This window comes from Podarcis vaucheri, assembly GCF_965113315.1.
Source record: "Podarcis vaucheri genome assembly, chromosome: 1".
NCBI lineage: Eukaryota > Metazoa > Chordata > Lepidosauria > Squamata > Lacertidae > Podarcis > Podarcis vaucheri.
In genome coordinates this window covers 109,178,073-109,205,670 of record NC_138759.1, presented here as the reverse complement: position 1 = coordinate 109,205,670, position 27,598 = coordinate 109,178,073, and the positions used below count along the sequence as shown (strand labels likewise).

General features: G+C 42.1%; 1 protein-coding gene across 3 annotated transcripts in view; it reads right to left on the bottom strand.

Annotated features, from left to right (window-relative positions):
• Positions 1-27,598, bottom strand: part of TANC1 (tetratricopeptide repeat, ankyrin repeat and coiled-coil containing 1) — a 137,881-nt gene that overhangs the window by 23,892 nt on the left and 86,391 nt on the right. For all 3 annotated transcript variants that reach the window (XM_082197236.1, XM_082197235.1, XM_082197237.1), the window contains 9 exons: positions 21,830-21,960; positions 20,425-20,614; positions 17,510-17,770; positions 13,547-13,672; positions 12,166-12,450; positions 10,584-10,732; positions 7,343-7,574; positions 6,260-6,426; positions 4,239-4,846 (listed from right to left, as the gene is read on the bottom strand). In XM_082197236.1, coding sequence (XP_082053362.1) covers positions 4,239-4,846; positions 6,260-6,426; positions 7,343-7,574; positions 10,584-10,732; positions 12,166-12,450; positions 13,547-13,672; positions 17,510-17,770; positions 20,425-20,614; positions 21,830-21,960 — 2,149 coding nt within the window. The remainder of the gene's footprint in view (positions 1-4,238; positions 4,847-6,259; positions 6,427-7,342; positions 7,575-10,583; positions 10,733-12,165; positions 12,451-13,546; positions 13,673-17,509; positions 17,771-20,424; positions 20,615-21,829; positions 21,961-27,598) is intronic.

Genomic DNA, 27,598 nt, shown 5'->3' with positions numbered 1-27,598 from the left:
GGGTCACCTTCAAAGGTAGCCCCACGTAGAGCGCGTTGCAGTAGTCCAAGCGTGAGATAACCAGAGCATGCACCACTCTGGCGAGACAGTTCGCAGGCAGGTAGGGTATTAGCCTGCGTACCAGGTGGAGCTGGTAGACAGCTGCCCTGGACACAGAGTTAACCTGCGCCTCCATGGACAGCTGTGAGTCCAAAATGACTCCCAGGCTGTGCACCTGGTCCTTCAGGGGCACAGTTACCCCATTCAAGACCAGGGAATCCCCCACACCAACCCGCTCCCTGTCCCCCAAAAACAGTACTTCTGTCTTGTCAGGATTCAACCTCAATCTGTTAGCCGCCATCCATCCTCCAACCGCCTCCAGGCACTCACACAGGACCTTCACCGCCTTCACTGGTTCTGATTTAAAGGAGAGGTAGAGCTGGGTGTCATCTGCATGCTGATGAACACCCAGTCCAAACCCCCTGATCTCTCCCAGCGGCTTCATATAGATATTAAAAAGCATGGAGAGGACAGAACCCTGAGGCACCCCACAAGTGAGAGCCCAGGGGTCTGAACACTCATCCCCCACCACCACTTTCTGAACACGGCCCAGGAGGAAGGAGCGGAACCACTGTATGACAATGCCCCCAGCTCCCAGCCACTCTAGACGGTCCAGAAGGATGTTATGGTCGATGGTGTCAAAGGCCGCTGAGAGATCCAGCAGAACTAGGAAACAGCTCTCACCTTTGTCCCTAGCCCGCAGGAGATCATCAACCAGCACGACCAAGGCAGTTTCAGTCCCATGGTGAGGCCTGAATCCCGATTGGAAGGGATCCAAATGGTCCATTTCCTCCAGGAGTGCTTGGTGTTGTTCAGCAACCACCCGCTCAATCACCTTGCCCAAGAATGGCAGATTTGAGACTGGGCGATAGTTGGCCAAATTGGCCGGGTCTAAAGATGTTTTTTTAAGAAGCGGTTTAATGACAGCCTCTTTCAGCAGGTCTGGGAAGGCTCCCTCACAGAGGGAAGCATTCACCACCCCGCAGAGCCCATCGCCCAGCCCTTCCCGGCTCGCTTTTATCAGCCAGGATGGGCAAGGATCAAGGAGACAGGTGGTCGGTTTCACTTGTCCAAGCAGCCTGTCCACATCCTCGGAGGTAACAGATTGGAATTGATCCCATGTAACAGGACCAGACAGAACTCTAACACTCTCCTGCCCTGGCCCTGCTCCCACAGTGGAGTCTACCTCCTTCTGAATCTGAGCGATTTTATCTGCAAAAAACTTTGCAAAAGCATTGCAGGAGATCTTGGGGTCCCTACCAGGCCCCGGTGGTACCGGTGGTTCCGATAGATTGCGAACCACCTGAAAAAGTCTCCTGCTGCTGTTTTCTGCAGATGCAATGGAGGCGGCGAATAACGCCCTCTTCGCCGTCGCCATTGCCACTTGGTAGGCTTGACGTTGAGCTCTAGCCCGTGTCCGGTCTGATTCAGAATGAGTTTTCCACCACCGGCGCTCTAGCCGTCTCAACGATTGTTTCATCACCCTCAGCTCCGGGGAAAACCACGGGGCTGTCCGGGCTCCATGCAATCGGAGAGGGCGCTTCGGAGCCAGACAGTCAATAGCCCTGATTAACTCAGCATTCCAGCGTGCCACCAGGGAATCAGCTGAAAGGCCATCAACTTGGGATAAAGCATCCCCTACCACTCTCTGGAAGCCAATTGGATCCATTAAGTGGCAGGGGCGGACCATCCGAATCGGTCCCACCTCCCTGCAGAGGGGAAGGGTTGCGGAGAAGTCCAGTTGCACCAGGAAGTGATCTGACCATGGCACTTCTTTTGTTTCGCTTTTAGTTAGTGTCAGATCACCAACATCCCTAGAGGTGAACACCAAGTCTAAGGCATGTCCACGGCTATGAGTTGGGCCAAACTTATTCAGGGACAGCCCCATGGAGGCCATGCTTTCCACGAAGTCCTGAGCAGCCCCTTGTAAGGTCGTGTCGGCATGGATGTTAAAATCCCCCAGGACAACCAAGCTAGGTCTGGTCTTAGCATAACTCCTCCTGCTGCCTGTGATCACTGAGATCGGGTGTCCCAATACATCCCCCCCTGTGGAACCTGCCCCACCCAAGGAACTAAGGAAGACAGAAGATATTTGCAATATCTCATTCTCAGACATGACCAATCCTTTTTGTGGAAAAGTGTGTGCTGTTCCTATTATGTTTAAATCAAACCAAGTCATGAGAAATGTAAACTAGTGTCTGGTAAGGTCAACCAAGGTCACAGACACAGTGTATCTGGTTTTCATTATAATGGAGTACGGGTGGTGATTTATATGGTAAGAGTGGAAGATTTTGCAAAACCACAGTGACACTTCTGTACGTTATTCTGAAACAGTGGGCAAATAATGTGTTCAGATGCTTCTTTTTCTGTACAGCAGTCTTACCATTTCTTTTTAAGTCAATAATGAATGCATCACCCTCACAAACAAATACAGTGGTACCTCAGGTTAAGAACTTAATTCTGGAGGTCCGTTCTTAACCTGAAACTGTTCTTAACCTGAGGTACCACTTTAGCTAATGGGGCCTCCCACTGCCGCCGTGCAATTTCTGTTCTCATCCTGAAGCAAAGTTGTTAACCCGAGGTACTATTTCTGAGTTAGCGGAGTCTGTAACCTGAAGCACTGAAGTACCACTGTATAAAATAATTATCTTCTGTTATCACAGTAACAGGAAAAAAGGTTAGCTTCTAATGCTTTTTAATGTACAGTGGTTCAGGTTACAGACACTTCAGGTTACAGACTCTGCTCACCCAGAAAGAGTACCTCGGGTTAAGAACTTTGCTTCAGGATGAGAACAGAAATTGCGTGGCGGTGGCGCAGTGGAAGCAGGAGGCCCCATTAGCTAAAGGTACCTCAGGTTAAGAACAGACCTCTGGAACAAATTAAGTTCTTAACTTAATGCATGCTTTAAAGTGTAAATTAAAAACAGTGCACGTTATAATACTTTGTACACTAAAGAGCACTGGAGAAATTATTAATACTAAAAATTACGTGATATAATTGTAGGTAGCCAAAATAAATCTACCCAGCACAACTATTATGTATCTTTGGTTCTTTCAACAGGGATATTCTTACACGAGATGAACCTTACCGCAACATTGAAGAATGAAGAACAACCACATAAAAAGCCTGTTAAGTGCTTTCATCCACTTGACGAAACTTTCATGGTTTTCCATTGACCAATAACCTCCTCCCCAAGCCACATTACAAATTGCTCTTGAAAACAGCCTGTGTTTCAAAAGTTGCTCAAGTGTGTTGTGTCAGTCAGACTACAAAAGTCCAAAGACACACTGAGTGCATCAAATCAGTCAAATTATTCTCTAGCTGACTGGTTTTCCATTAGTGGGCCTCCCTAAAACTGGATCTCATTCTTCCCATACTCCACTGGTTTTAACCAGCTCCTGCATGCAGTTGACATCTTGGCCTAGCACAATAGCCAAGCACTACAGCAGATGAAAGCACGTTTCCAGCAGCCAACGTATTCCTCTCCCTTGATTAAATTTTGAACTGGTTCTAATTTTAGAATGTCAAACTGCACAATTCCATAAGCCTCAGATACTGAATCTCTTTTTAAATTATATGACTGTCAGTGTAAGCAGCAATAATCCCATTACAGGACCACTCCCATTTCTACTTATAGGATTCACAAATGATTAGTGGGGCAGGATAAAAGACACAAGTTACTGTTGAACAAACAATCTGAAATTTAAGAACATAATAGATTCCCTATGGGTTCCACCTACCACGTTATCATGTCTCTAACAGTGCCCATAATCTCTATAAGCCTGAGAAGGATTTGTTGTCAAATAGGGAGGAATAAGAATGTAAAGAGTTTCCAGGGCTGGATAGTTAATTCGTAAGGTTGCGCCTGCAGAATTATAAAGAAGCTTCATAGCAGATAAATAAAAAGTCACATTCCTCCATAGTGTACTGTCCTACCAAAGTAATGAAATGCTTAGCCCAAATGTTACTGAACGTAGTAAATTCCGCTTTTTAGATATGCAGTCTCATTTCTGATTTTATTGTAAAACTTATGCTTCAGTGCTAAACAAAATGAAAAACCTTGGCTCCAACAGCATTTTCCCCTTAGCAATGATATGTCTGGTATCAGTACCATCTTCCTCATGTAGCACAATGAAAGAAACAAAAAACACCAGCAATTATTAGCACCCACAATATAATATATACAGCTTCCATTTACCTTGGTTCACACAAGAAGTCTGTGTTTTCACCCTCTGCTCTCCAGACCAGCCACTCCCTGAAGGATGGATGGCAGAACATTCGTGTTTTGTCTCGCCTTTTTATCAAAAAGCCTGAAAGGGACTCCATCCTCTGATGGAACTCTTCCCAGTCCTGTTCACCGTATATCTGGCCAGCATTGATGGCCTGGAAAATCTGGTCATCTGTCATTGGGTGAAGTGACGCCAGAGCCACATTCAGCACTGGCAGAGCCCTTTCAAATGATGAGTTCGTCATGAACTTCATGTTGCACTGAAGCAAATAGAGCTCAGAGAGCGAGACCGGAACTACCTTGTAGCTTGCACTTTTGATCACTAGGTGACCCTTCTGAAAGAGATCCAGGGTCAATTTCAAGTAGAGATAGGATCCCATGCTCCTCATGATCAGATGGTTGCTCACTTTCCCAATTATAGCTGCATCAGCTTTTCCATTCAGAGATATATTGTTTACAATATCCTGGCTGGCACCGATCCTGTACTGAATGTACGCATTCAAATCAGCCTGTATTTCTTTATTTTCAGGGAAATCATCCAGGGAGATTGTAAAGAAAGGATATGAGCTGATTATTTCCTGTATCATAACAGAAGAGAGAGAGAAGCACTTTACAGTACAAATGACATGGTCGTACAGATGAAATTTGAGTTTGCAGGAACATCACATTAAAGGTGGCTCAAGCTGGACTAAGAGCCAGCATGAATGAAACCTTGGTATAGATAGGTATTTACCGAATGAACAACGTAACTATTTGGTCTAGATAAAGGTAGTAAAACTGCTTCTGGAGAGTTTTGTTTCATATTATAACCAGGGGTGAGGGGTGGAATTGCCCAACTGAATGCTTCGTGTGTGTGTGTGTGTGTGTGTGTGTGTGTGTGTGTGTGTAGAACAAATCCCCTCTACATACAAAATTAGTACATCAGGAGGGGAAAAGCTAGCCTAGAGCTTTCCTCCTTGACATCTGGTTTTCTATGTGCAGATAATATTTGTAATACGCAACATTCAACCATACAGTCCCCTACCTGTGCTCTGAAGTACAGTGGTGCCCCGCAAGACGAATGCCTCGCAAGACGAAAAACCCGCTAGACGAAAGGGTTTTCCGTTTTTTGATGCGCTTCGCAAGACAAATTTCCCTATGGGCTTGCTTCGCAAGACGAAAACGTCTTGCGAGTCTTGCGATTTTTTTCGCTCCCCCCCTTTTTCTAAGCCGCTAATAGCCTTTTAGCCGCTAAGCCGCTAAGCCTTTAATAGCCGCTAAACCGCTAATAGCGCTAATCCGCTAAAAGGGTTGCTTCGCAAGACGAAAAAACTGCTAGACGAAGAGACTCGCGGAACGGATTATATTCGTCTTGCAAGGCACCACTGTAATAGACTTTCACTTAGAAGGACTTTATGGTCATTACTGAATTCGTCCAGACACGGCAAAACGTTTTCTAAAATGTTGGTCAAGTGTCTGGCCACCCACAGATTAAAAAAGAGAGGGGCAGGACAAACAGGGAAATAACCCTTTTATTATTTACACAAGTAAATAAGTCTGACCTGGCGGATTTTATAGGGGACAGAGAGCATAAGATGAACTGCTCTGGATACTCTCTGTTTTGTTCTCTCCTTTTGCCATTGCTGAGAAGTAGGGTAGAGACTGAAATGCTGCCGCCAGTCTGGGCCTGGGGGATCTTGACACCAAGTTGTGTTGGCTGACAGTGGTTTAAAAGAGTTTACTGTTGCGGCTGTGCACTTTTACACCACACATATAGTAGAGCTGCCGAAGGTCTTCAGAGGAGCCTCAGATTACTACTACTTACCTGCCCCCACCCCAACAAAAATGTTTTATTCAGGTTGGTACCCCTGCGCCTGTCTAAGCCACAGCACATTCTCCAGACTATTCTTTCCAATTAAAATTAAAGCATAAACAACTCCTTGAGACTCTTTCTCCTCAATGCAGCATTATTTCAGAACAACGTTTGCAGCTATAAGTTTTCAAAACATTACCTGGAAGTTCGTTCTTACAGTCACAATCAGTTTTAGCCAGGGAGGAAATTTAGAAATAATATTTGTGATGAATGAAGAAACCGTGTCCCCATAATCAGGTTTATGAAATTCAGCCTCATTTAGGCCATCTATCAAAATGATATATTCCTCTTCTGGAATTTTCTGTTCTGAAAGGCAAGACGTTGAAATACCAATGAAGTATACATCACACACACACACACACACACACACACACACACACAGCCCCACTTTGTATTTATAAAGTGGTTTACAGGAATTGAATAGATAAACATAACCTTTCACTTTGTAATTTGCTTTGGATAAGTTTTTGTGAAAAGATGACTAAATGCAATATTGCTAATAATGGTGTTAATAATGACCCCTGCATTATCCTGAGAAAAATAAGGATAATAATGAAGACTAACAACAAAAGCAGGAAAGTAGTGAACAATCTGATTGTGTAAAAAAATTTGCAGCGGGAAGGTTTAAGTCCAGGTTTCCAGACCCATAATTGCTACCAAATGTCTAGTTTCACCTAATAAGTATTATGAAATGCATGGATAGCAACTGCAGTTCATTATTTCTAAATAGATGCTACACTGCTGAAGTCACAGCTTGTGTAGAGCTGTTTATGTTGTTACTGAGCAAACAACATTTGCCATCACAGCTTCCATTAAAAGTTCCATTTTTGCAAATGGATTCACATTGCTTCATGAATAGTTAATATATCGTATTATAGAATGCACTACAGATGACTTGTAAGTATATCAGTAAATGTGTACGATTATAACCTAATAATTTTTATTTTATTTTTTAAAAAATGTAGCAGTTCATTATTTATTTAAGGAAACTACTTCAATAGCTTAGCTTTTTCTAAGTGTGCTTTTCATCATACATATAAAATACAGTTGGATTAGCACTAGTTTGCAATATTTTATTTTCTTGGATGGCTTTGATACCTTATTTAAAACAAAACGGCAAAACACACTGGTCTGCAAGCTAACTACTGCTAGGCACATCTAAAACACAAACCTTGTCTTGTAATTGAAGTCACTGTAGAGAATTTTTTTTTTTTTGGCCTACCTTTCCTAAGATTTGCAAGTGGTTCCAGCACTCCTCTTCTGAATGCTGCTACTGGATCTTGAACGCAGGACCTAAGGCTAAGCATACTTTGTAGATGTGGTTCCCTTATCAAAAGTTCTCTGTATGCTGTTAACTGATGGGACCGGCAAAGAAGAGCAGCGATACTATGCACAAATTCTGGGACAAGGCATGTATAAGTGTTGTCAGCTTGACAGTAGTGATAGGCAACAACCTTTTTCAAAAAGAAAATAGAAACGTTTAGTATTTATAGTAGATGCTTCCAGTTACATGAGTAAAAATAATGGGATCTATTGAATCATTGTAGATTTAGAGCAGGTATGGGTAACATCTGTGTGGCATAGTGGTTAAAGTGTTGGACTAGAACCCAGGAGAGCAGGGTTTGAGTTCCCACTCCTCCATGAAGATCACTGGGCCAGTCACTCACTCACCCTAACCTACCCCACAGGGCTGTTGTGAGGATAAGATGGGAAGGAGGGAAAGTATATAAGCCACCTTGAGCTCGCTGGTGGAATATATATATATATATATATATATATATATATATATATATATATATATATTGCTTTTGTAGATTTTCACGGGTACAGGAATGCAGGTTTTGGTGTCTTCGGGTGTCTTCCCGTGTAAGAGTCGGGGTGTCTGTGCGACGTTTCGACGAGGTCTCACTCGTCATCTTCAGGCTGGTGCTTTCGGCTTCTTGTTACGAAGCCGAAAGCACCAGCCTGAAGATGACGAGTGAGACCTCGTCGAAACGTCGCACAGACACCCCGACTCTTACACGGGAAGACACCCGAAGACACCAAAACCTGCATATATATATATATATATATATATATATATATATATATATATATATATATGAGAAAAGAATTGTTTTTTAAAAAAAAATGTTGACAGAATGCAATTCCCATCATTCCTGACCAATGACCATGACAAACTGGGCTGATGGAAGCTGGGAGTCCAACAACATCTGGAAGGCACCAGGTTCCTCACACCTGTAAGGTAAAGGTAAAGGGGCCCCTGACCATTAGGTCCAGTTGTGGCCAACTCTGGGGTTGCGGTGCTCATCTTACTTTATTGGCTAAGGGAGCCGGCGTACAGCTTCTGGGTCATGTGGCCAACATGACTAAACCGCTTCTAGCGAACTAGAGCAGCGCACAGAAACGCCATTTACCTTCCCGCCAGAGCGGTACCTATTTATCTACTTTCACTTTGACGTGCTTTCGAACTGCTAGGTTGGCAGGAGCTGGGACCAAGCAACGGGAGCTCACCCCGTTGCAGGGATTCGAACCAGCAACCTTCTGATCGGCAAGCCCAAGAGGCTCAGTGGTTTAACCCACAGCGCCACCTGCATCCCCTTCTCACACCTGTACTAGAGCACAAAATTCAGGAGATGCTAAGACTCGGTTGTGTCAGTCAGGGCTGACACTGGTGAAGACGTAATGAAAACTTCAAAATGGAGAAGGGAAGAACTGGAAAAATTCACTACTGGAGAAAGAGAGAGAGAAGCAAAAGGAGAGTATGTTCCCTTTGTCGCTTCTGATATGCAAACCATAGTTTACAGAGAACCTCTCTATCCTTACAAGGTATATTATACCTTCCCAAATATATCTCCCAGCACCAAACAACGAATTCTGGAAATAGGTAAACACAGATGTACAAATCCTGTAATTCACATAAATATATCCCTCCCTCATCAATAACCATATCACTCTGCCATATGCAAAGACTGCTGCATATGGCCAAAACTGGTGACTGTCCTTTGACAAACACAATGCTAAAGACCTTAGAAGACCCAGCAGTTCCAAGGCAGACCAATGTGGTACCTCGGGTTAAGAACTTAATTCGTTCTGGAGGTCTGTTCTTAACCTGAAACTGTTCTTAACCTGAAGCACCACTTTAGCTAATGGGGCCTCCTGCTGCCACTGCGCCACCGCTGCACGATTTCTGTTCTCATCCTGAAGCAAAGTTCTTAACCCGAGGTAATATTTCTGGGTTACCAGAGTCTGTAACCTGAAGCGTCTGTAAGCTGAGGTACCACTGTACTGGCCTCAACAGAAAGGATTCCAGCCAACATGGCAACAAAACCAGAAAGTTCAAGTCCATTTGTTAAACACAGGATGCTACAACAGTGCTGCCTGCTCTTCTAAAATATATATTTCTTTAATTAAAAAAAAACAAAACAAACCAGAATTTGTCCCCCCTTGCTCCTTTTCTTTCTTTCTAGCAGATTCCCAGACTGTCTGGCTATATGGTATAATCCAACTATGAGTTCTAGATCTGGAATGTTGACAAGTTACAGATCTGTATTTTATTTTATAATGCACTAGAGATAACTATCATGTTCCTCCTCTTGTAAAAGTTAAGTGCACTGATGAATGGGACATCAGGCTTAATTTTGGCAAACTCTGAGCATATGCAGAAGTATGCACCATCAAGTTCTGTGCAGCTTAATATTCAGTAAGGATGCATAATCTTAAAGTGGTTAGCGCTGACTTAATACATCTTTATTCTATCATTTTCTAAAAATAATAACTGCTTTGATGACGACAACAATATTAGGACAGTTCTTACATAAAGACTGTACCAAGTAATACTTCAATACCAAAGCAAATCCTCTGCTATTTACAACACTCGGCAAGGCTTTCCTTCTTTCACAATCCTTCCTGCAAAAATAAATGCATTAGAATGTCCCTAGTGCAATTTGCTGATAATTCCAGCTTATATAACCGTTAGATACATCAGTGACGAAAACACTGTAAGCTGCCTAGATCAAATGTTTGATCCCACTCCCTCCTCCTTGATACATGCGCTGCAGGGAGGTACGTTAAATAAACGAGCTGATGGGGGCAGTCATTTCCTTTGGAATTAGAAATCGCCATCTGCCAAAGTCGGACAGGGAAAAAAATATTCTCAAAATTCAAGTAAAACTACATCTTTGCCCTTATGCAATCGGGATAAAAAAGGGAAATAAAAAGTGGCAAACAGAAAGAAATCACCACAGATGATGCAATGAGTACCTCCTCACTGGCAATGTGTAGATCACTGAAGTGAACTGTACCATTTATTAAAAGCTGAGAAAAAGAAATTAGTGGCACAGAAGCCTGGCCGCTTACACAGTGCTTCTAAATATTTTGAATTCTTGTAAGGGGATCAATATAGAGGTAGAATGTGTGTGATTTGGATTATGATTAAGAGCTGTTAAATATTAGGATGTTACCTTTGACGCAAGACGTCTAACAGATTCTGCCATTTGGTTCGGATGTTCCTGAGCTGGGGGGCAGCTGAATGTTTTGCTTGTACTGGTACTCGCCGAGGCAACAGAAGCGGGTATTTGGCTGAGAGGAATCTCTTGACAGGGGTCGCTGCCTGTGAGGAAAGAGACCAGCAGACACCAGAGTTATAACCAGCAGTGATCCATTTTGTGGTATAAATTATGTATCTGCAATGTTGGTGATGTTTAGTCTTCCAGGGAAAGTTAAAACACTGTTTGAAATCCCACAGCCTGCCTGCATGTGTTACCAGTTATGACTTCATCCATGTAGCTGCACATGCTCATCACTTTGAAGATCTCCTCGGCTAATTTAGAGATGCCGTAACCGCAAATGCCCAAATCAAAAACAGAAGAAAAACATTTAAAATTCCTTTGTAGTAACAAACACGCCCTTCCAAATGTACCCCAAGGCTATATTTCGTTTCATGGGCCTATGGTAACGAAACGCTAGCATGGAATGACAGATATATTTGTTTTGAGTAGGTCAGCATCTCCAAAGGGTTTGGTTGGGGTGAAAGCACCACAGACTCATAGAATTGTAGAGCTGGAAGGGCACAAACACACATTCCTTCCCAATTTCCGTACAGTAAGGCTATTAATTTTGAGAATGGGCACACACCTGTGCGATAAAATGGAACTCATGGAAGAGGACTTGGGGAGGAAAGCCGTTGGGCAACAAAGCAACAGAATGTGAGTATGTGGGCGAAAAACAAGCTGTGTAAGTTAAATACATACTTACTGCCAGCACTGAAGTCAATACAAACATGGAGAATTCAGCAGGGGTAGCCAACATTGTCCTCCAGGTCCATGCTCGCCACCATGACCAATGGCTGGTGGGTTGGGAGTTGTACTCCAGCAGCATATGGAGGACACCATATTGGCTACCCCTGTATTAAGCCACAGCAGCAAATAAAAAAACCCCCAAAACTTTAAATGCAGCTGATTTTTAATCACACACCGAGTATCTGTTGAAACATGGAGTTCTCTGCAATTATTAGTAGAGTTTACTTATAGACTGCTTTGTCCCAAAGGGGTGAACATATTGGAACCATATGCACAACAGAGTAAAATAAAAAGCAAATCAGCAAACAGAATAATGTAAGACAGCAAAATTTAACAACAACGGTGGGGCCTTCCCAAGATAGAGGGTTAAATGGTGCTCTTCTCAACCCTACATCTAACGCACTTCGAAAGATGCCTTAGCGCCAAAACTAAAGGAGCCTGATGTATCTTCTGAAGGGTATTCATTCCATAACATTGGCAGCGCTACCACCAAGGAGGCCCTGTCCTTTACACCTCCAATAGGCCCCTTATAGGAACTGTGCTACCAAGCAGCTCATTTCCACAGTCTACTAAAAGAGCAACTTGGGAGTGGGGAAGAGGTGCTACCAATGTTAAGAATAGCTAATGCAGCTTATTTGTCCCACAAAGATGGCAGTTCGTGTAGCACATATGCATGCAAATACAGTGGTGTTTACACTTTTCTGAATTAGCAAAAATAATCTATAAAAATTGTTTTTAAACCTACTTTTGGGAGAAGAATTAGAGCTGGTGGAAGCAATCTGCCTCATGCGACTTCCATGACAGCTAAGTGCCACAAGCTTTGAAATAATAGCAGTCTTCCCAAATCCCACATTTCCAACAACAACAGCTCCCCTGGTTTCTGCCTGCTCTTTATTATTCTTCAACTTTTCCTCTATTGCCTGAAACAGCCAGTCTCTTCCGACAAACACAGAGTCCGTTGTTATGCTTGGCACTTCAAACAATAGTGGCTTAAGCAGAATGTCTTGAGGCTTATAGGGGACAAAACGTGCTGAGAGAAAGGAAAAAACTTGTTAGAAGGCAATATTTTAAGCAATGAAAGATCAATTTAAGGCAAAAGTACTCAAACTTTAGAAAATGCAACTAATCTGTTTTTGAACAATTTACCGTAAACAAAGTCTTAAATCATAAGTACATCAGAGCAGAAGCGCACAGCTGATTTCATAAAGTCAGCTTCTAAACTTTAAATGGCTTCCATTCAAGATTCATACACAGCAAGAGTGTGGGCTACTAAAAAGAAAAATCTGCATAAGTACATATTTTTAGAGCCTCAAAATCTGAGATAATAAAGGTAACCCTGTGGAAGCATCCTATAAGACACAGCCAGCTTCCAAAGTAAAGTCCTGGGGAAATGTTGATTCTAAAAAACCAAAAGGCAAGCAAGAAAGTTAAGGCAATTGCAAGGCACCCTACCTTATACCATGTCCCACTTGAGCAGAATGTTAAATGCTCTGAGTGGAATTATTTATTCTCTGCTTCCAAATCTGTAGGACTTGCTGGGTAAGGTGAAGGGGAAGAGCTGTCTCCTTCCCCACCCTAAATGTCCTGGGGCTGCCACTGTCCCCAAAGGCATCACACCGTACTCTGGAGACACTTTGATCAAGGCTGATCAGACATAATGGTTCTGTGAGCCCTGGGAGAGAGGCTGTATCTCACCAGTAGAGCATCTGTTCTGCATGCAGAAGGCCCCAGATTCAATCCACATCTCCAAGTAGTGGATTGAGTATGTCCCTTATCTGCAACCTTGGGAAGCCACTGGCAATCTGTGTTGAAAACAATGAGCGAGATGAACCAATGGGCTCCACGTCTCTGGAGAGCTGCTGCTGGTCAAGTATATTTGCTAATTAAGGAACTCTTCAAAGTGTTCTATAATGGCAGACAAGCCTCTAATCTCCACTAAGCAAGTACCAAAACAAAACACTTGCATCTTCCACTAGGGAATAATGCCATCTCCAGAGCAGGTCAACACAACATTAGTTATTTATTTCATAGAATCCCAGAGTTGGAAGGGAACCACAAGGCTTATCTAGACCAATCTTTTGCTCAATGTGGGGCTTGAGTCCATGAGTCTTGTGCTTTACCGATACCTTTGATTTCTTGCTGAACTCTCCCTCCAGCAGTATTGTGCCACGGTAAGCGAATTGAGGTCCTCAATGGTGTATTCCTCTGACCATCCAAATAGCTCAGGTCTTCTAGCTTGGTGGAGCTTGTTGCTGTAACAACAAAGAACCTTGTCAAGTGGATGGGCTGCAGGAGGTTCAATATGTCTCAAAACAGTAGCCAGTCACAGCTGAGTAACATGGAACAATGCAGAGGTGCATAGCAGAAGGTGTACCTCTACAAAGCAAACTGTGGTGAACTTAAAATGCTCTGCTGAACTCATTGGAGACAGAATGTGGTACAAACATAGTAGAGTTTTTCCTTTGCAATGCCGCACTAGATCTTACTGCAGCCCCATCACTTTAAAAAACACAGCATTGAGCTGCCATAAGCTTCAAGTTAGTTAAAAATTAATTTACTTTACCCTCTCTTTTGGATGTGTTAATCACTACACACTATGGCCATAAAATGCTAATGATTGATTATGCTTCATGTGAATATTCCCCCCCCCCCATTGTTAAACATTGAAAATATCAACTTTTCAGGACACTTTCCAGTGTTTCTTAGAAATTCTTATATTAACGAAAACATTATGCAGTGGAAAATAACTCAGTGCATAGAAACAACCCTAAAGTGTTTGTGATTTTGTATTTCAAAAGAAAGACAATTTTTTGAAATCTCCTCCCTTCACCATAAACTGCCTGTCTCAAGGTTCCAGTCCTCCAATTAATTGTGCTCCTTTGTGATGTATATATATATATTATATATGGGCAACATTCAGAAGGATTTAAAACTGCTGATTTACTGTTGGGTAGTAGATAAGAGAGGACAAGGGTCACGATGAATTTTTATGACCAGTTTGGCAGCCAATTTATTTATTAAAGCTTCAATATTTCCATGTCGAAACACAGCAAGGTAGCTAGCATGAATCTTCTGCCCCAATGATTTCATTCAGAGTTAATGGCAACCCAAATCTTGCAAGCAGACACTGTCCAAATCTTGGAAGGAGACAAGCAGGCACTTTGTGCAGTATTTCACAGCATCCAGAACATCAACAATCACCCATTAATGGCAGGATTCTCAGCCTCCCTTTTTGCAAAGATATATACATGACTAGCCATAAAAGCATTTAAGAGGCTGTGAAATGTACTGAAAAATAAATCGGTCATCTCCAGAATGCATTAACAAGCGACACAGAAAGAGAGCTGAAGTTAGAAACAGTAGTCCTAATACAAAACTGATGTGTAGAAGAAAACCGTACTATAGCCAGGAGTTTTGCTGATGTTTTTAGAGGCATGATCTGCATTTTAAACTAAAAAGTGGCTTGTCTCTTCAGTCCTGTGAGCTTATGCAATGGACACATAGAAGAAACCTATTGATATATTTATTATAACCAATCAGGAAAATCTCCCCAACATAACCCACCAAAATGCAAGGAAATAGGGGCTGAAATTCGTGTGTGTGTGTGTGTAAAAATACCATACTTTTACAATACAGTGGTGCCCCGCAAGACGAAATTAATTCGTTCCGCAATTTTTGCCGTCTAACGAATTTTTCTTCTTGCGAAGCACGGTTTAAACGGCTTAACAAAGTCGCAAGACGTTTTCGTCTTGCGAAGCAAGCGCATAGGGGAATTCGTCTTGCGAGGCAAATCGCGAATGAAAAAACCTTTCGTCTAGCGAGTTTTTTGTCTTGCGAGGCATTCGTCTTGCGGGGCACCACTGTACCTGGAAAGGGCTGCAGAACTGTTTACATTACTTTAGCTTGTTTTGAGAACATGTGTACTGAAATGGGGTTTTTCTCCCATTTAGGCCTTTTCCATGCACCCTACCAGTCCACATACCTGGCAGATTTCCACTAAAACTGACACCCAGATGGATTTTGTTTACTTTGTTAGTACGTTAGTATGGCTTCACTCCCTTGATGAAATTTAAAAGGGAAGTTCATCATCTTCTAGAAGAGAACAATATGCTACTGCATCTCAAATTTTGTTTCTTAAAAATGTGTCCGATATAAAACCAGAAGCAAAAGTTCATGAACTGAAGAGACCTTCCACAATTGTATGGACACGGGGCTCTCTGCATTCTAGTATGACTACCTTAACACAAAGTCTGGGTTCTTATGGCAAGGGCAAATTCCAGCATCCAGCCATTAGCAAATATTTAACTGAACTGAGTGATCTTCTAAATCTAGAGAAGACCCCCCCAAAAAAAACCCCCACACACATTATTCTTTTTATTACGATATTTGCCCTTTTGAGTCAAATCAGTCATTTTGATCAACGTTCTGAAGATTTATATACTGCTTGATTGTAACAAAAACCAGACAAACCTCAAAGCAGTTTACAAAAAGAATAAAATGAATGTTAAAAAACAACAACAATTAAAATTAGTGATAAGCTGGTCACTGATTAAAAGACACGTTAAAAATTTACGTATCTGGATAGGCTTATCTGAACAAAAATGTTTTTAACAGGCACCAATAACAGTACAGAAAGCGCCTGTCTGATGTCAACAGGGAGTTCCAAAGTGTAGCTGCTGCCACACTAAAAGATTGATTTCTTACAAATGTGGAACGGGTATTATGTTGCATCTGTAACAGTACCAGTTCCGCAGCTTGAAGTGCTTCAGTAAGCACATATTGGGTAAGGCAATCTCACAGGTAAACTGATCCCAAGTGGTTAGGGCTTTATATACTAATATTTCATATAAGTGTACACATATTGTACACCTGTAGGCAATTGCACATGAACATAGCAATTCCCTTGATCACTGAGGTGCCATTGAAGGAGAATGCCATGATCACAGGACTAAGTTTCACCCGTCTCAATATCCACCCAGATCTCATTTGCATTGGAAAAAGGGGGTGGTTCAGTTTAAATAACAACCAGTTGAGCCTCCACAAGGAATTCCTCCCATCCAAAAATAGAAATGGAGTGAAAACTCCCTAAATATACTGAAGAAGAAAAACAGAAGTCACTCAGAAGAAAGCTAAGTAGGCAGGTAGTTGTCTTTTCTTCTCAAGGTATTTGCAGACAGGGACAAATCTCTCTACTTAATAGGATAGCCAGCAGAACTTGGTCTCTGACTAAAGAGTTCTAGAAAGTTATACATATGCTTTGTGCAGAGACTCAAGTGCAGGACTGCACAGGGACTACGAAGAATAACTAAAAATCAGCACCTTCCATACAGCAGATAATTCGTTTGGGTTATTAATAATGGTCTTACTACCAAAGATCCATAGAGAGCTTTTCCAGATTTTTTCCTGCCACATAAGAATGAGTGTCTATGGAATATGGCTGTGCAAATATCATGGGGCTCTGAATGGACTGTGTTCATCAAAGCAGTAGCAACACAACATAATCCCTATGGGTTACGTTCAATGCTATGGTGAAAGTTCCATCAGCACAAGGATTTCTCCATGCACAATGGAATGTTCTCCCCGTCTCCCCCCCCCCCCTGCACCCAACCCCCTGGAACAGATTTGGAGATGGTGTCAGATGTGTGTGGGAGACAAGGAGTGAAATCCCATTGTACTGGCTCAAGTATTTAGTTGGACACTGCCCCATGTCTGCATCATTGTATATGCATTTAAAAGCTTAATATAGAGGCTGAGTGCTTCCTGCTATAATCCTTCAAGTCGATGGACTTATATAGCTCTTTACATAAAAAAGCAATGAGCACAAAGAACACTACACTGTCTTTGCACAGCAACATCCCGATCGCTTCGCAGACCTTTGTGCTTCAACTGCTTCTAAAAATTACTTCTGTTAAATTTCATGCACTCCCCTTAACCAGTGCTGGCTCTCTAGCTTGCATTTCCATTATGTGGCGATCAGACATAATTTGATGGGAACTGGTCCATACAAGAAAGAGTGCCACAGGAAAAGTATGCATTTAAAAAAAGGGCTGGAGCACACACAACACTTGCTCCCTTTGGTTGCTCCTTACCTGCAACGGAATTGGGCCGAGGCATTACTAATGAGCCAGAGCTTTGAGTATAAGTCACAGGGCCATCTCCAGAAGATGCTTCCACTTTTGGCAGACTTTCTGAAGACCCCACCGTCTCCTCTTCTGCAACTGGCGAGCAATTATCTGTTCTCCGCTCATGAATAATTCCTTGGTGTGCACCAGCTCTGAGGCTTCCGTCTTTGCTCCACTCCAAACTGGATCCACTACGGTCGTCGTTTTCAGATGAACTTGTTACTGTCGCTTAAAAACAAATGAAAAGGAAACCAATGAATTCTAATGGGAGGAATGCTAGAATAATAAACTGGTTTGCAGTGTTCTTAGACTGAAACTTCGTTCAATAAGGTGATGAGCTCCTCCTACAAGGCACACTAAATTAGTGTTTCCTGGGCTGGTTTTAGCGAGGAGACAAAAACATTCATTGGGCATCATAGTATAGCTACTACTGTTCATGTTCTTAGTTGCAACTAGGTATGTCTCTCAGAGCATGACCTCCTTGCTTTAATAATACTGACAACTTAAATAATGTAAAACGTCGTAAGGATTTTGATGAAAGCCTTGTAGTGTGCTTCTGTATGGCCAAATGATTAGCGCTGATTAAAGGCAGGGGGCAAACTTGGGACTTTTGATGCATCATGAACTAAGAGTCCCTTCTGATTTACTCATTGAGGGGAGTGGGAGGGCTAGGAAAGATTTCCACTCCAGTTTCTAATAGCGAAAAGACAGAATGTCACCAGTCCTCATTTTGGCCACTAGCCCAGACTTCTCTCTTACTTAGCTCACCACAAATGATGAAAATCTGCCCTCACCCCCATTATGTCAACGGAGGCAGAGGCAATTTCAACTAAGGCAATAAAAACTTTTTTAAAAAAAAGAAAGAAAGAGAAGAATAAAAGCCTGACCCAGCAGAAAGTGCGGGTGAAGGAGAGGGAGGGCAGGAGCAGCTCTCCACTCAAAAAACCTACTGGCCCAGAATAACGTAGCAGGGATGGAAATTACAATGGAAGCCTACTTAAGTAGCATGGAATAACAAGCTATTTTCACGGTTTGGCAAAGTCTGCCAAAAACAGTTACACAAAAGATAATACTCGCCAAACTGTATACTGAATGAGCATTTAATACTCTTCATATATTTGCATGCACACATTGAGTACACACACACACACACGTACGTTAAGGGATGCTTTAGGAAATGCAGTACGTACGCCCTCCACACTTAAATCCTTCCAAATGAATGTAGAATGATTAGATCTATAAATAACTTGGGGGACTAAGTATACTTAGTAAGATACAAGTTCATTTTAATATCCATTCCATTCCCACCCCCCTTTAGATGAAGACAAATTTGCAAAGCATGTGTACAAGCTAGCTTTCAAATTAAATGCTGTCTTTCAGGATTTGCAGGGGAATGCGTGGGAGGGAGTGTTTTACTTTAAGACGAGCATGTTGCACAACAGAAAATTCTATACATTTTCACAACAGCCTTGAGAACAGAAGGTGCACAATTTCCAGATCCGTTATCATCCTAGCTAATGGGTTTCCCAGCGGTTTTCTTCCATGTGTCCTCAAGTCTTCATTTTACCCAGCTCTTTGGGGCTTGATTTCTCCTGTTCTAGTTTTCATTCCCAGTTATGAATTAATCATTCAAACCTCCACATAACACCATCATTAAACTGTAGTTATTATGAAACTTATCAGCCTTTCTTGGTCTAGAACCGAAAGCATTTCACAAATATTTCCGATGTTTGCCATCACTAGCATACCTCCTTCACCCTAACTGCTGTGGATCCATTTCCAGGCCCAATCTAAAATGTGGATCTTAAACTCCAACGCTCTTAATGGCTTGGAACCAGGTTATTTGAAATATTGCCCTTTCCTGCATATACCTCACCTGATCCCCAATATCTTTTTCAGAGGCCCTGTTCCAAATGCCCCACCAAGTGAAGTGCGTTGGGTGGCTATTAAGAAGCAGGCCTTTTTAGTAACAGCACCTCAGCCGACTTGGAGAAAGTTGTTTGGAACCATCTCTGTGGTCCTTCCAGTAACAGATGAAGGCATTTTTTCACACTTGGGCCTCTCAGTGTTTGGTTTGCGATTTTCTCTGTATCTGTGTTGCCAACTGGAGTACAGCATAGATCCGTTACTGTTGATTGAAACTCAAATGGCCTCGGTGGCTCTTTCACTCACACCCCCCACACCAAGTTTGCCTTCTCTCCCCACACTGGAACACTGTGTCATGAACCTGTTTGCAATGATACAAAAAACTGAAAACTTTCCAGGCAGGGATCTTTGTTTACAAGGGGTGGAACACTCCCCCAAATGGTAGCATAATAAAAACACTTCCTGGTCCTTAACAAAATTCTCTATATGCTTCACATGCATTATTTCAGTAAATCTTTAGAACAACCCTGTATGTTCAATCAGTATTGTACTCAAGGATGAGAGATAAATGTACTGCCTAAAGCAACCCAACAAATTCATGACTGTAGTGAAATGTGGACCGGAGGCTTTATGATCAATTGCTCCTGCTCTTAATCACTGCATCCCATTAGCACTGCTATTCTCTTCCCCAGCAGAACTTTCCTAGCAAATACACAGTGTAGTGCAGTGAAGAAACTTGGGGTTCCAGCCCTCTCCCAGTCCATGACTAAATGCCCACAGGAAAGACACAAAAGAACTACTGAGAATGACAAAATTATTTCAAGCGAAAGAGCACTTAAAAAATTTCTGGAGCATGGAGACTTTGGAATTGAAGCCAAGAACTAACAAAAATTAACACAAGAGAGTTTCAGAGCAAACTCACTGTACGCCTAGCGGCTGTATCGGCTGATGCAGAGAAGCAAGATGCAATAGAGACAGCAGTAAGTCAGTGCATTGCTAGGAGTTATACTGCTTACCTATAATTCCACTATCCTTGCTTTCCAACGTGGAGCTTGGGCTGCTAATGGTCCCACAGGGACTACTTTTGTTGGCCGCTGTTTTGCCAGCACAGCTATTCAGAGTTGAGCAGGGGCTGTCGGTGCTTGGAGACGTGGTGCTGCTCGTCAGGGTAGAGCAGGGACTGACTCCTTGGCTAGCTATGGTGCACTAGAAAAGGAAGGAAAGGAAGGATGAATACACAGAGCACAGCGCTATCGGTCCATGGCGGAATCAATACTGAGCAGGAAATCAAACAAGCCTAAAGTTAACACAACTTTCCAAGGCTGCATCGCAAGAGGATTCATTAAGCCCCTTTCAAGAAAGAAGCAGCAGCAATAGGACAATAACAGATTATGGGCCCTAAGTATTTTAACTTGGACCTGTAAAGTTCACAGCCTTATGCGTAGAACACTGTTTGTTGAGAGGCTGCAACACAAAACCCAGGACTTGTTTGGGATAGTGATCAAATAGGCTTCTCTGCAGATTCGAAAAGGAAAGGCGTGGACAAAATTTGGTTTAAAATCTTTTGTCACAGGTGGCTAGAATTCTCCTAGAATAGGTGCCTTCCTGTACTACAACGGAATGCACTGTCTCCTCTCAGCATCTCGCGAGAGTCATACAGATTATTTCCCACGTTCTTATGCCTCATAAACCAAGCAGTAAGGAATGCGCAAGCCAGAAGTGCCTATGGGACAAAAGGCATTCAGTTAAAAATATACATGCGCAAAAACAGATGGGTACAAGCGAGTGAGCCATGGCTGCTACATTACACAACAGAATGAGAGAAAATGTTGTAACAAAACTCAAATCTGATTCCCAAGGCCAAAAGTAGAAAAATGATCTGCTGTGAATTTTCACAAGAGGGAGATTTTCAGCTCTTCCCTGTATATTGATCAAGCGAAAAGCCACCTCTTCAGTTTACTGTGGTGATCTTTATTGCCTAAGACAGGAGTGGGAAACATGTGGCGTTCCATATGTTATTGAACTACAACACCCATCAGCTTTGATTACTGGCCCTGCTGGGAGTTGTAGTTCAACAACATCTGGAAGGACAAGGTTCCCCTACCTTAGGAGAAAATCCAAAAGTTGTTTTTAAATAATCCTTCCAGGTCGCAACTGCCTGAAGCAGCAAGTGAAAAATAACCATTCCATGATTTTCTCACAATCCCATGCAATGTAAAGAATTTCCTTGGAACAGTGAAGATCAAGCCAAAGCTCTTTTTCTTTCACTGCTTCCTACAAATGTGCACTGTGTACACATTTATGTAAGTGGTTTTTGTTGTCTATTAGCATGTTTGCTATTAAATATATTGAAAGCACAGCATTTGTTGGCATCTCTAGTTTTAACAGATTACTGTTTACAACTTGTTTCCACTAGCATACCATAGCTTCGCGCTTTTCTTCCACAGAGATATGGGCAGACGTTGGAATCCCTTCTCCCAGTAAAAATCCCAGTCTTGTCATCAGTTCCTGAGCCGCTGGTGAACAGCTTGATTCCTTCTCTGACTTTGTTTCTATGCAATAAAAGAAAATACTGTATGAAGGAGTACAGTGACTTGCTTTGCAAGAGTAACAAGAAGTTACAAGTAAAGAGATTCCGACTAAACATCAGAAAGAACTTTCTGACAAAATAAAAAAATTCCTTCCTGTAGCACCTTAAAGACCAACTAAGTTAGTTCTTGGTATAAGCTTTCGTGTGCATGCATACTTCTTCAGATACACTCAAGAAGTGTGCATGCACACGAAAGCTTATACCAAGAACTAACTTAGTTGGTCTTTAAGGTGCTACAGGAAGGAATTTTTTTATTTTGACTATGGCAGACCAACACGGCTACCCATCTGTAACTTTCTGACAGTAAGAGCTGTTTGGCAGTGCAACTGTCTCCCTCGGGAGGTTGTGGGCTCTCCTTCCTCGGAGGTTTTTAAGCAGAGGTTGGATGGCCATCTGTCATGGATGCTTTAGCTGAGAGTCCTGCACTGAAGGGGTTGGACTAGATGACCCTCAGGATCCCTTCCAACTCTATGATTCTAGAAGAACAAGTCTGAATTCATTCTTGCGCCAATAAGAATATAGATTTCAACAGAGAAACAATGAAATGGATTATCAGGGGATCTAATACTAAAGTTTTAAAACCTATGACACAATCCTGCCACCGTGGGGCTCCTTTATGTCCCGCTGACTGCAAGGGAGACGGGTCAGCACACATTTAACTTTCTCATTGAAATCAAAGGGCCAAATGAGATGTGGCATGTGAAATGCGATCTGGTTCTCCAGTTATTTTCTTTTAAATTAAAAATTGGAGCAGGGCTTTTATGTTGCATCACATACTACTTTTGTTGATACTCTTATAGTTATTGAAAATTCAGTAAGTATTTTAAATTGTAAGCTGACCTGAGAACTTTTTGTTATAGTGTAGCCAATATAAATAAATAATATTGTTCTTTCGGTAGTGCTTTTCCCCTTTCACTTATTTATGGGTGGGGGCACCTCAAGAAAAAAAAAAGTAGGAACGTCAGTTTTTAAGAGCCTGTAGCAAAGAACAGAGGTGCCCTTTAACAGGACAAGTTGAACTGCAGATACATTTGAACAACTGGCTCAGAAGGAATTACCGAAACACAATTCCACTAGCTTGTAGCAGACAAGACATCTGCTTAATCTTGAGCTGAACTAACAAACAGCCGGGGTCTTTGATAGAAAAGATTTAAGTGTTTTTTTCCAATATCCTTCAAATGATGAAAACAACTCTGTATTACTCTTCCAATGAGGTCTTCCGTTCAGAGATTTGTTTTCACGGCACCTAATCCTTAAAAGAAAGTAATCTGCCATTCCTTAATGTGACTGTGATAGGGGATATTTGCAAGGGAACTATCATTCAAGTATCATTTCTCTATTAAAGTTATTTGGTTCATACAAATAGCGGTAGCTGGCACTACATTAGTCTTAGCAAATTTTCACCCACTTGTCTTCAAGAATATCTGAACAGTAGCAGGATATATATATATATATATATAAATGAGAGAATCTGAATAGGACACTTGAAATTTAATTTCCATATGTACTTTTAATAAGAGCTCTGCTATCTTCACAGATTTATAGCTGCTGGGTATTCCACAGTAATGACATTTCTAACAAGAAAAGCTTGGGTTCACCTAAAAAGGCGATCGTGAATCCATTATTAATTACACAGAGAGGATGAGGTGAACTGGTAGCTCATTTTTACACTGCTATAACTTTGGCCTGTTTGTAAATAAAGACACAAGAGCTAGGGCATTTTATTCAACTTGAGTAATTGAAGACACCACAAAATAGTTTGTCAGAATTTCCACATCCAAGCTCGTTTCCTTCCCTCATCCCAGTCCAGGGAGTTGGACTAGATGACTACTGGGAGTCCCATCCAACTCTACAATTCTATGAAATAAATATGTGAATGTGCACAACCTGCAGTGGCACAGAGCAGGGCCTTTAGTGTTGTGGCACCCACTTGTGGAATTTCCTCTCAGCTGACATCAGACATGTGTTGTCATGCTAAAAACTTCTATTTCCCCAAGCATTCCTGGGCTGGTGATTTAGTCACATTTTACTTCAAGTCACTCTGTCATTTCCGGCAGTTTTAAATTGCATTCGAAAAAACTTACTGTTTACATTGTTGGTTTTTGTATTTGTTTTACAAACGTTTATGATTAAGTAGTCTATTAATACTGAAAAAAATAAAATAGCATCTATATCTATACACACACATAGAATTGGCAACCCTCGTTTTGGTAACGTGTTTAGTACCACCAGGAGCGGAAAGATATCTCTCTGGACTTCTATAAAACTGTCAGTCATAAACTGAACAAACAGGCACTTTCCCTTTCATTGTGATGGTGAAAACGCTAGTAAAAAGGGGAGGGTGCTGTCTACAGTCTCAGCTGTAAGAGCAGCTGTCAAATCATCCACACAAAAAATCATTTTATAATCAAGATGCTTCGATTCAAAAGCGTTACTGTAAATGGATGTTTCCCAACATTGGGAAGATGGATTCCAGGGTTTCTGCTACAGATGAAACAGCCGAGTGGAGTATTCCTTTTCTATTCTTCAACACACACACACACACACACACACACACACACACACACACACACTACAATACTACAGATGTTTACCTGGAGAAAGCCTTATGGGGGGGGATTCTGAATCAACATGAAAATCAGGATTGTGCTGTAAAGCATTCTGGGTTTGGGCTAGGTACTGTTATAATACTCCAGAGATATTCAGGAGGAGGCTGTGAGGGGGCAAGTGGAAGCTTATTTGCATTTGTTTGGGAACCACAAGCATGTACAGTGGTACCTCGGGTTACATACGCTTCATGTTGCATACACTTCAGGTTACAGACTCCGCTAACCCAGAAATAGTGCTTCAGGTTAAAAACTTTGCTTCAGGATGAGAACAGAAATTGTGCTCCGGCGGCGCGGCAGAAGCAGGAGGCTCCATAAAGTGGTGCTTCAGGTTAAGAACAGTTTCAGGTTAAGAACGGACCTGTGGAACGAATTAAGTACTTAACCTGAGGTACCACTGTATATGACAGGCAAGGGCAACTGCATGAGCCTTTATAATGTTTAAATGTATGATTTGCCTTCATAGAATAATAAAATTGTGGAGTTGGAATGAGGGTCTTCTACATCCAGCCCCCGGTAATGCAGGAATCTTTTGACCAATGTGGGGCTCGAACCCACGACCTTGAGATTTGAGAGTCTCATGCTCTACCAACTGAGCTATCCTTGGCCAGCCCTGCGTTCCTCCAGAAAAAAGCACCACTTAATACTATGATAAGCCTAATTCCAGAGACAAAAAGGACACGGCAGCTGAGCAGCTAAGGAGTTCCTTGTAACCCTGAGCTGATGTTCATGCATGTTTCTCATTTCTCCCTATAAGTACTAACAGCAAACTACTTCACCCAACCCAAAACCTAAGCTTCCGTTTGGGAATTATTATGTTAGACTATTGAACAAAATTAATGTACAGAAGATGTTGGAACTGAAGCCTTTTAAGTATTTGAAATTTCAGATATTCAAAATACACATATAGGAATCCTCACTAGATAAGAAGTTGATACTTCCAATAGGATGTGGGAGAACAGAAACTACAGTTCTGTTTGTTACTTTCCAAGAGCACTAACCCTTTGGGATTTCTGCCACCAACTAAGCAGAGAGGTCCAAGAAATTGCTTTTAAAGCCAACAGTAGTAAACAACTAAAGAGCACGTTAAAAAAAAAGTAAACTTCTTGAGTTTAAAAAATGTTCAGTACACACAAGTGATTATCTTAAACCGAGCTCAAAACATGAAACAGATGCTGTCACCACATTAAGAGTCAAATTCAGCATTTATACTGGTGATTTCTATATAAACAGTTGAAAACAATGTGATTTAATGCCTTCAGATACATTACTGGAGTAGTTAAAGAGTTCACACAATACACTCTTGCCCAAGTGAGCAGTCCCAACTTTCCCTACAAACACATATGAAGACAAAGGTGATGCATTATGAAAGCCAGTGCAGCGTAATGGTTAAGAGTGTTGGACTATGACTTGGGAGACCAGGGTTCGGATCCCCACTCAGCCATGAAACTCACTGGGTGACCTTGGACCAGTGACTATCTCTTAGCCAACCTACCTCACAGGGTTGTTGTGAGGATGAAATGGGGAGGAGGAGAACCATGAACACCACCTTGAACACCTTGGAAGATGAAGGTGGTATATAAATGTAATAAGTAAATTATTATTATTATTATTATTATTATTATTATTATTATTATTATTATTAAATACCCTGCCCATCTGGCTGGGTTTCCCCAGCCACCCTGGGTGGCTTCCAGTACATATAAAAAACATAATAAAATGGGAGACATTAAAAACTTCCCAATACAGGACTGCTTTCAGGTATCTTCTAAAAGTTGCGTAGCTCTTTATCTCCTTGACAGCTGATGGGAGGGCGTTCCACATGGCGGGCGCCACCACCGAGAAGGCCCTCTCTGCCTGGTTCCCTGTAACTTCACTTCTCGCAGTGAGGGAACCACCAGAAGCACCTCGGATGACCTTAGAGACCGGGCTGAACGATGGAGGTGGAGACGCTCCTTCAGGTATACCAGGCCGAGGCCATTTAGGGCTTTAAAGGGCAGCAGCAACACTTTGAATTGTGCTCGGAAACGTACTGGGAGCCGGTGAAGATCTTTCAGGACCGGTGTTACTATACTCCCAGTGGCCACTCCCAGTCGGCTGTCTAGCTGCCGCATTCTGGATTAGTTGTAGTTTTTGAGTCACCTTCAAAGGTAGCCCCAAGTAGAGTGCACTGCAGTTATCCATGCGATTACGGATATGGCCACCAAGAGACTCCATTCTGGAAGGCTTTCGCATTATAGAAGTAGGAATTCTCCCAGCTTTTTTGACATCTGACTCTCCCATCACTGTATCCAATGCAAGATGGCCACAATGTGTGAAGATGCCAACAGTTTGATGCCCTCCCCCAATACAGCTAAGAAAGAGGTACCAGGAAACCACTAAACATCAATTTGTTTTTCAGTATAAATATTAATATTTACCTAACCTGGAAGTCAGAATAATCTACTTTCTTGTGGCAGAAACATAGAAACTCTTAATGTGTGATATCAGGGTGATGTACTGGGAAAATGCCCCCCTCCCCCAATTGCTAGTCATCTATTTGTGATCATTGCCACATCTTTCTAGTTATCTTTTAGTGCAGGATATCCGTTCCATGTTGTATTATTAAAAATACAGATAAAAAGTTGAGCAATTTAAAAGAGAAATCCACACATTTCACTTCTTGCTCCTGCAAGAAAACAATCATGTCATTTAGAGACCAAAGGAAGCCAAAGCTGCTCCACAGAAGCGACTTTTTAAGCCAATATTTCTATTCACTCCCACACAACCACACTCAGCTTGCAGAGACAGCCATTTGAACCTCACACTCTGATCAGCAACCATACAGCAAACACAGAGAACATAGCCTGCCAACAATGAGAAACCAGGGTGACACTTTTCTTGACAGATGCACAAGGCACGACAGTCTTTTTGCCTTTATTGGCCTCTGTGGAAAGGGAAAATAAAATGTGGGCTTTGGTAGCAGACAGAAGGGCCTCGAGTACATACTCTACC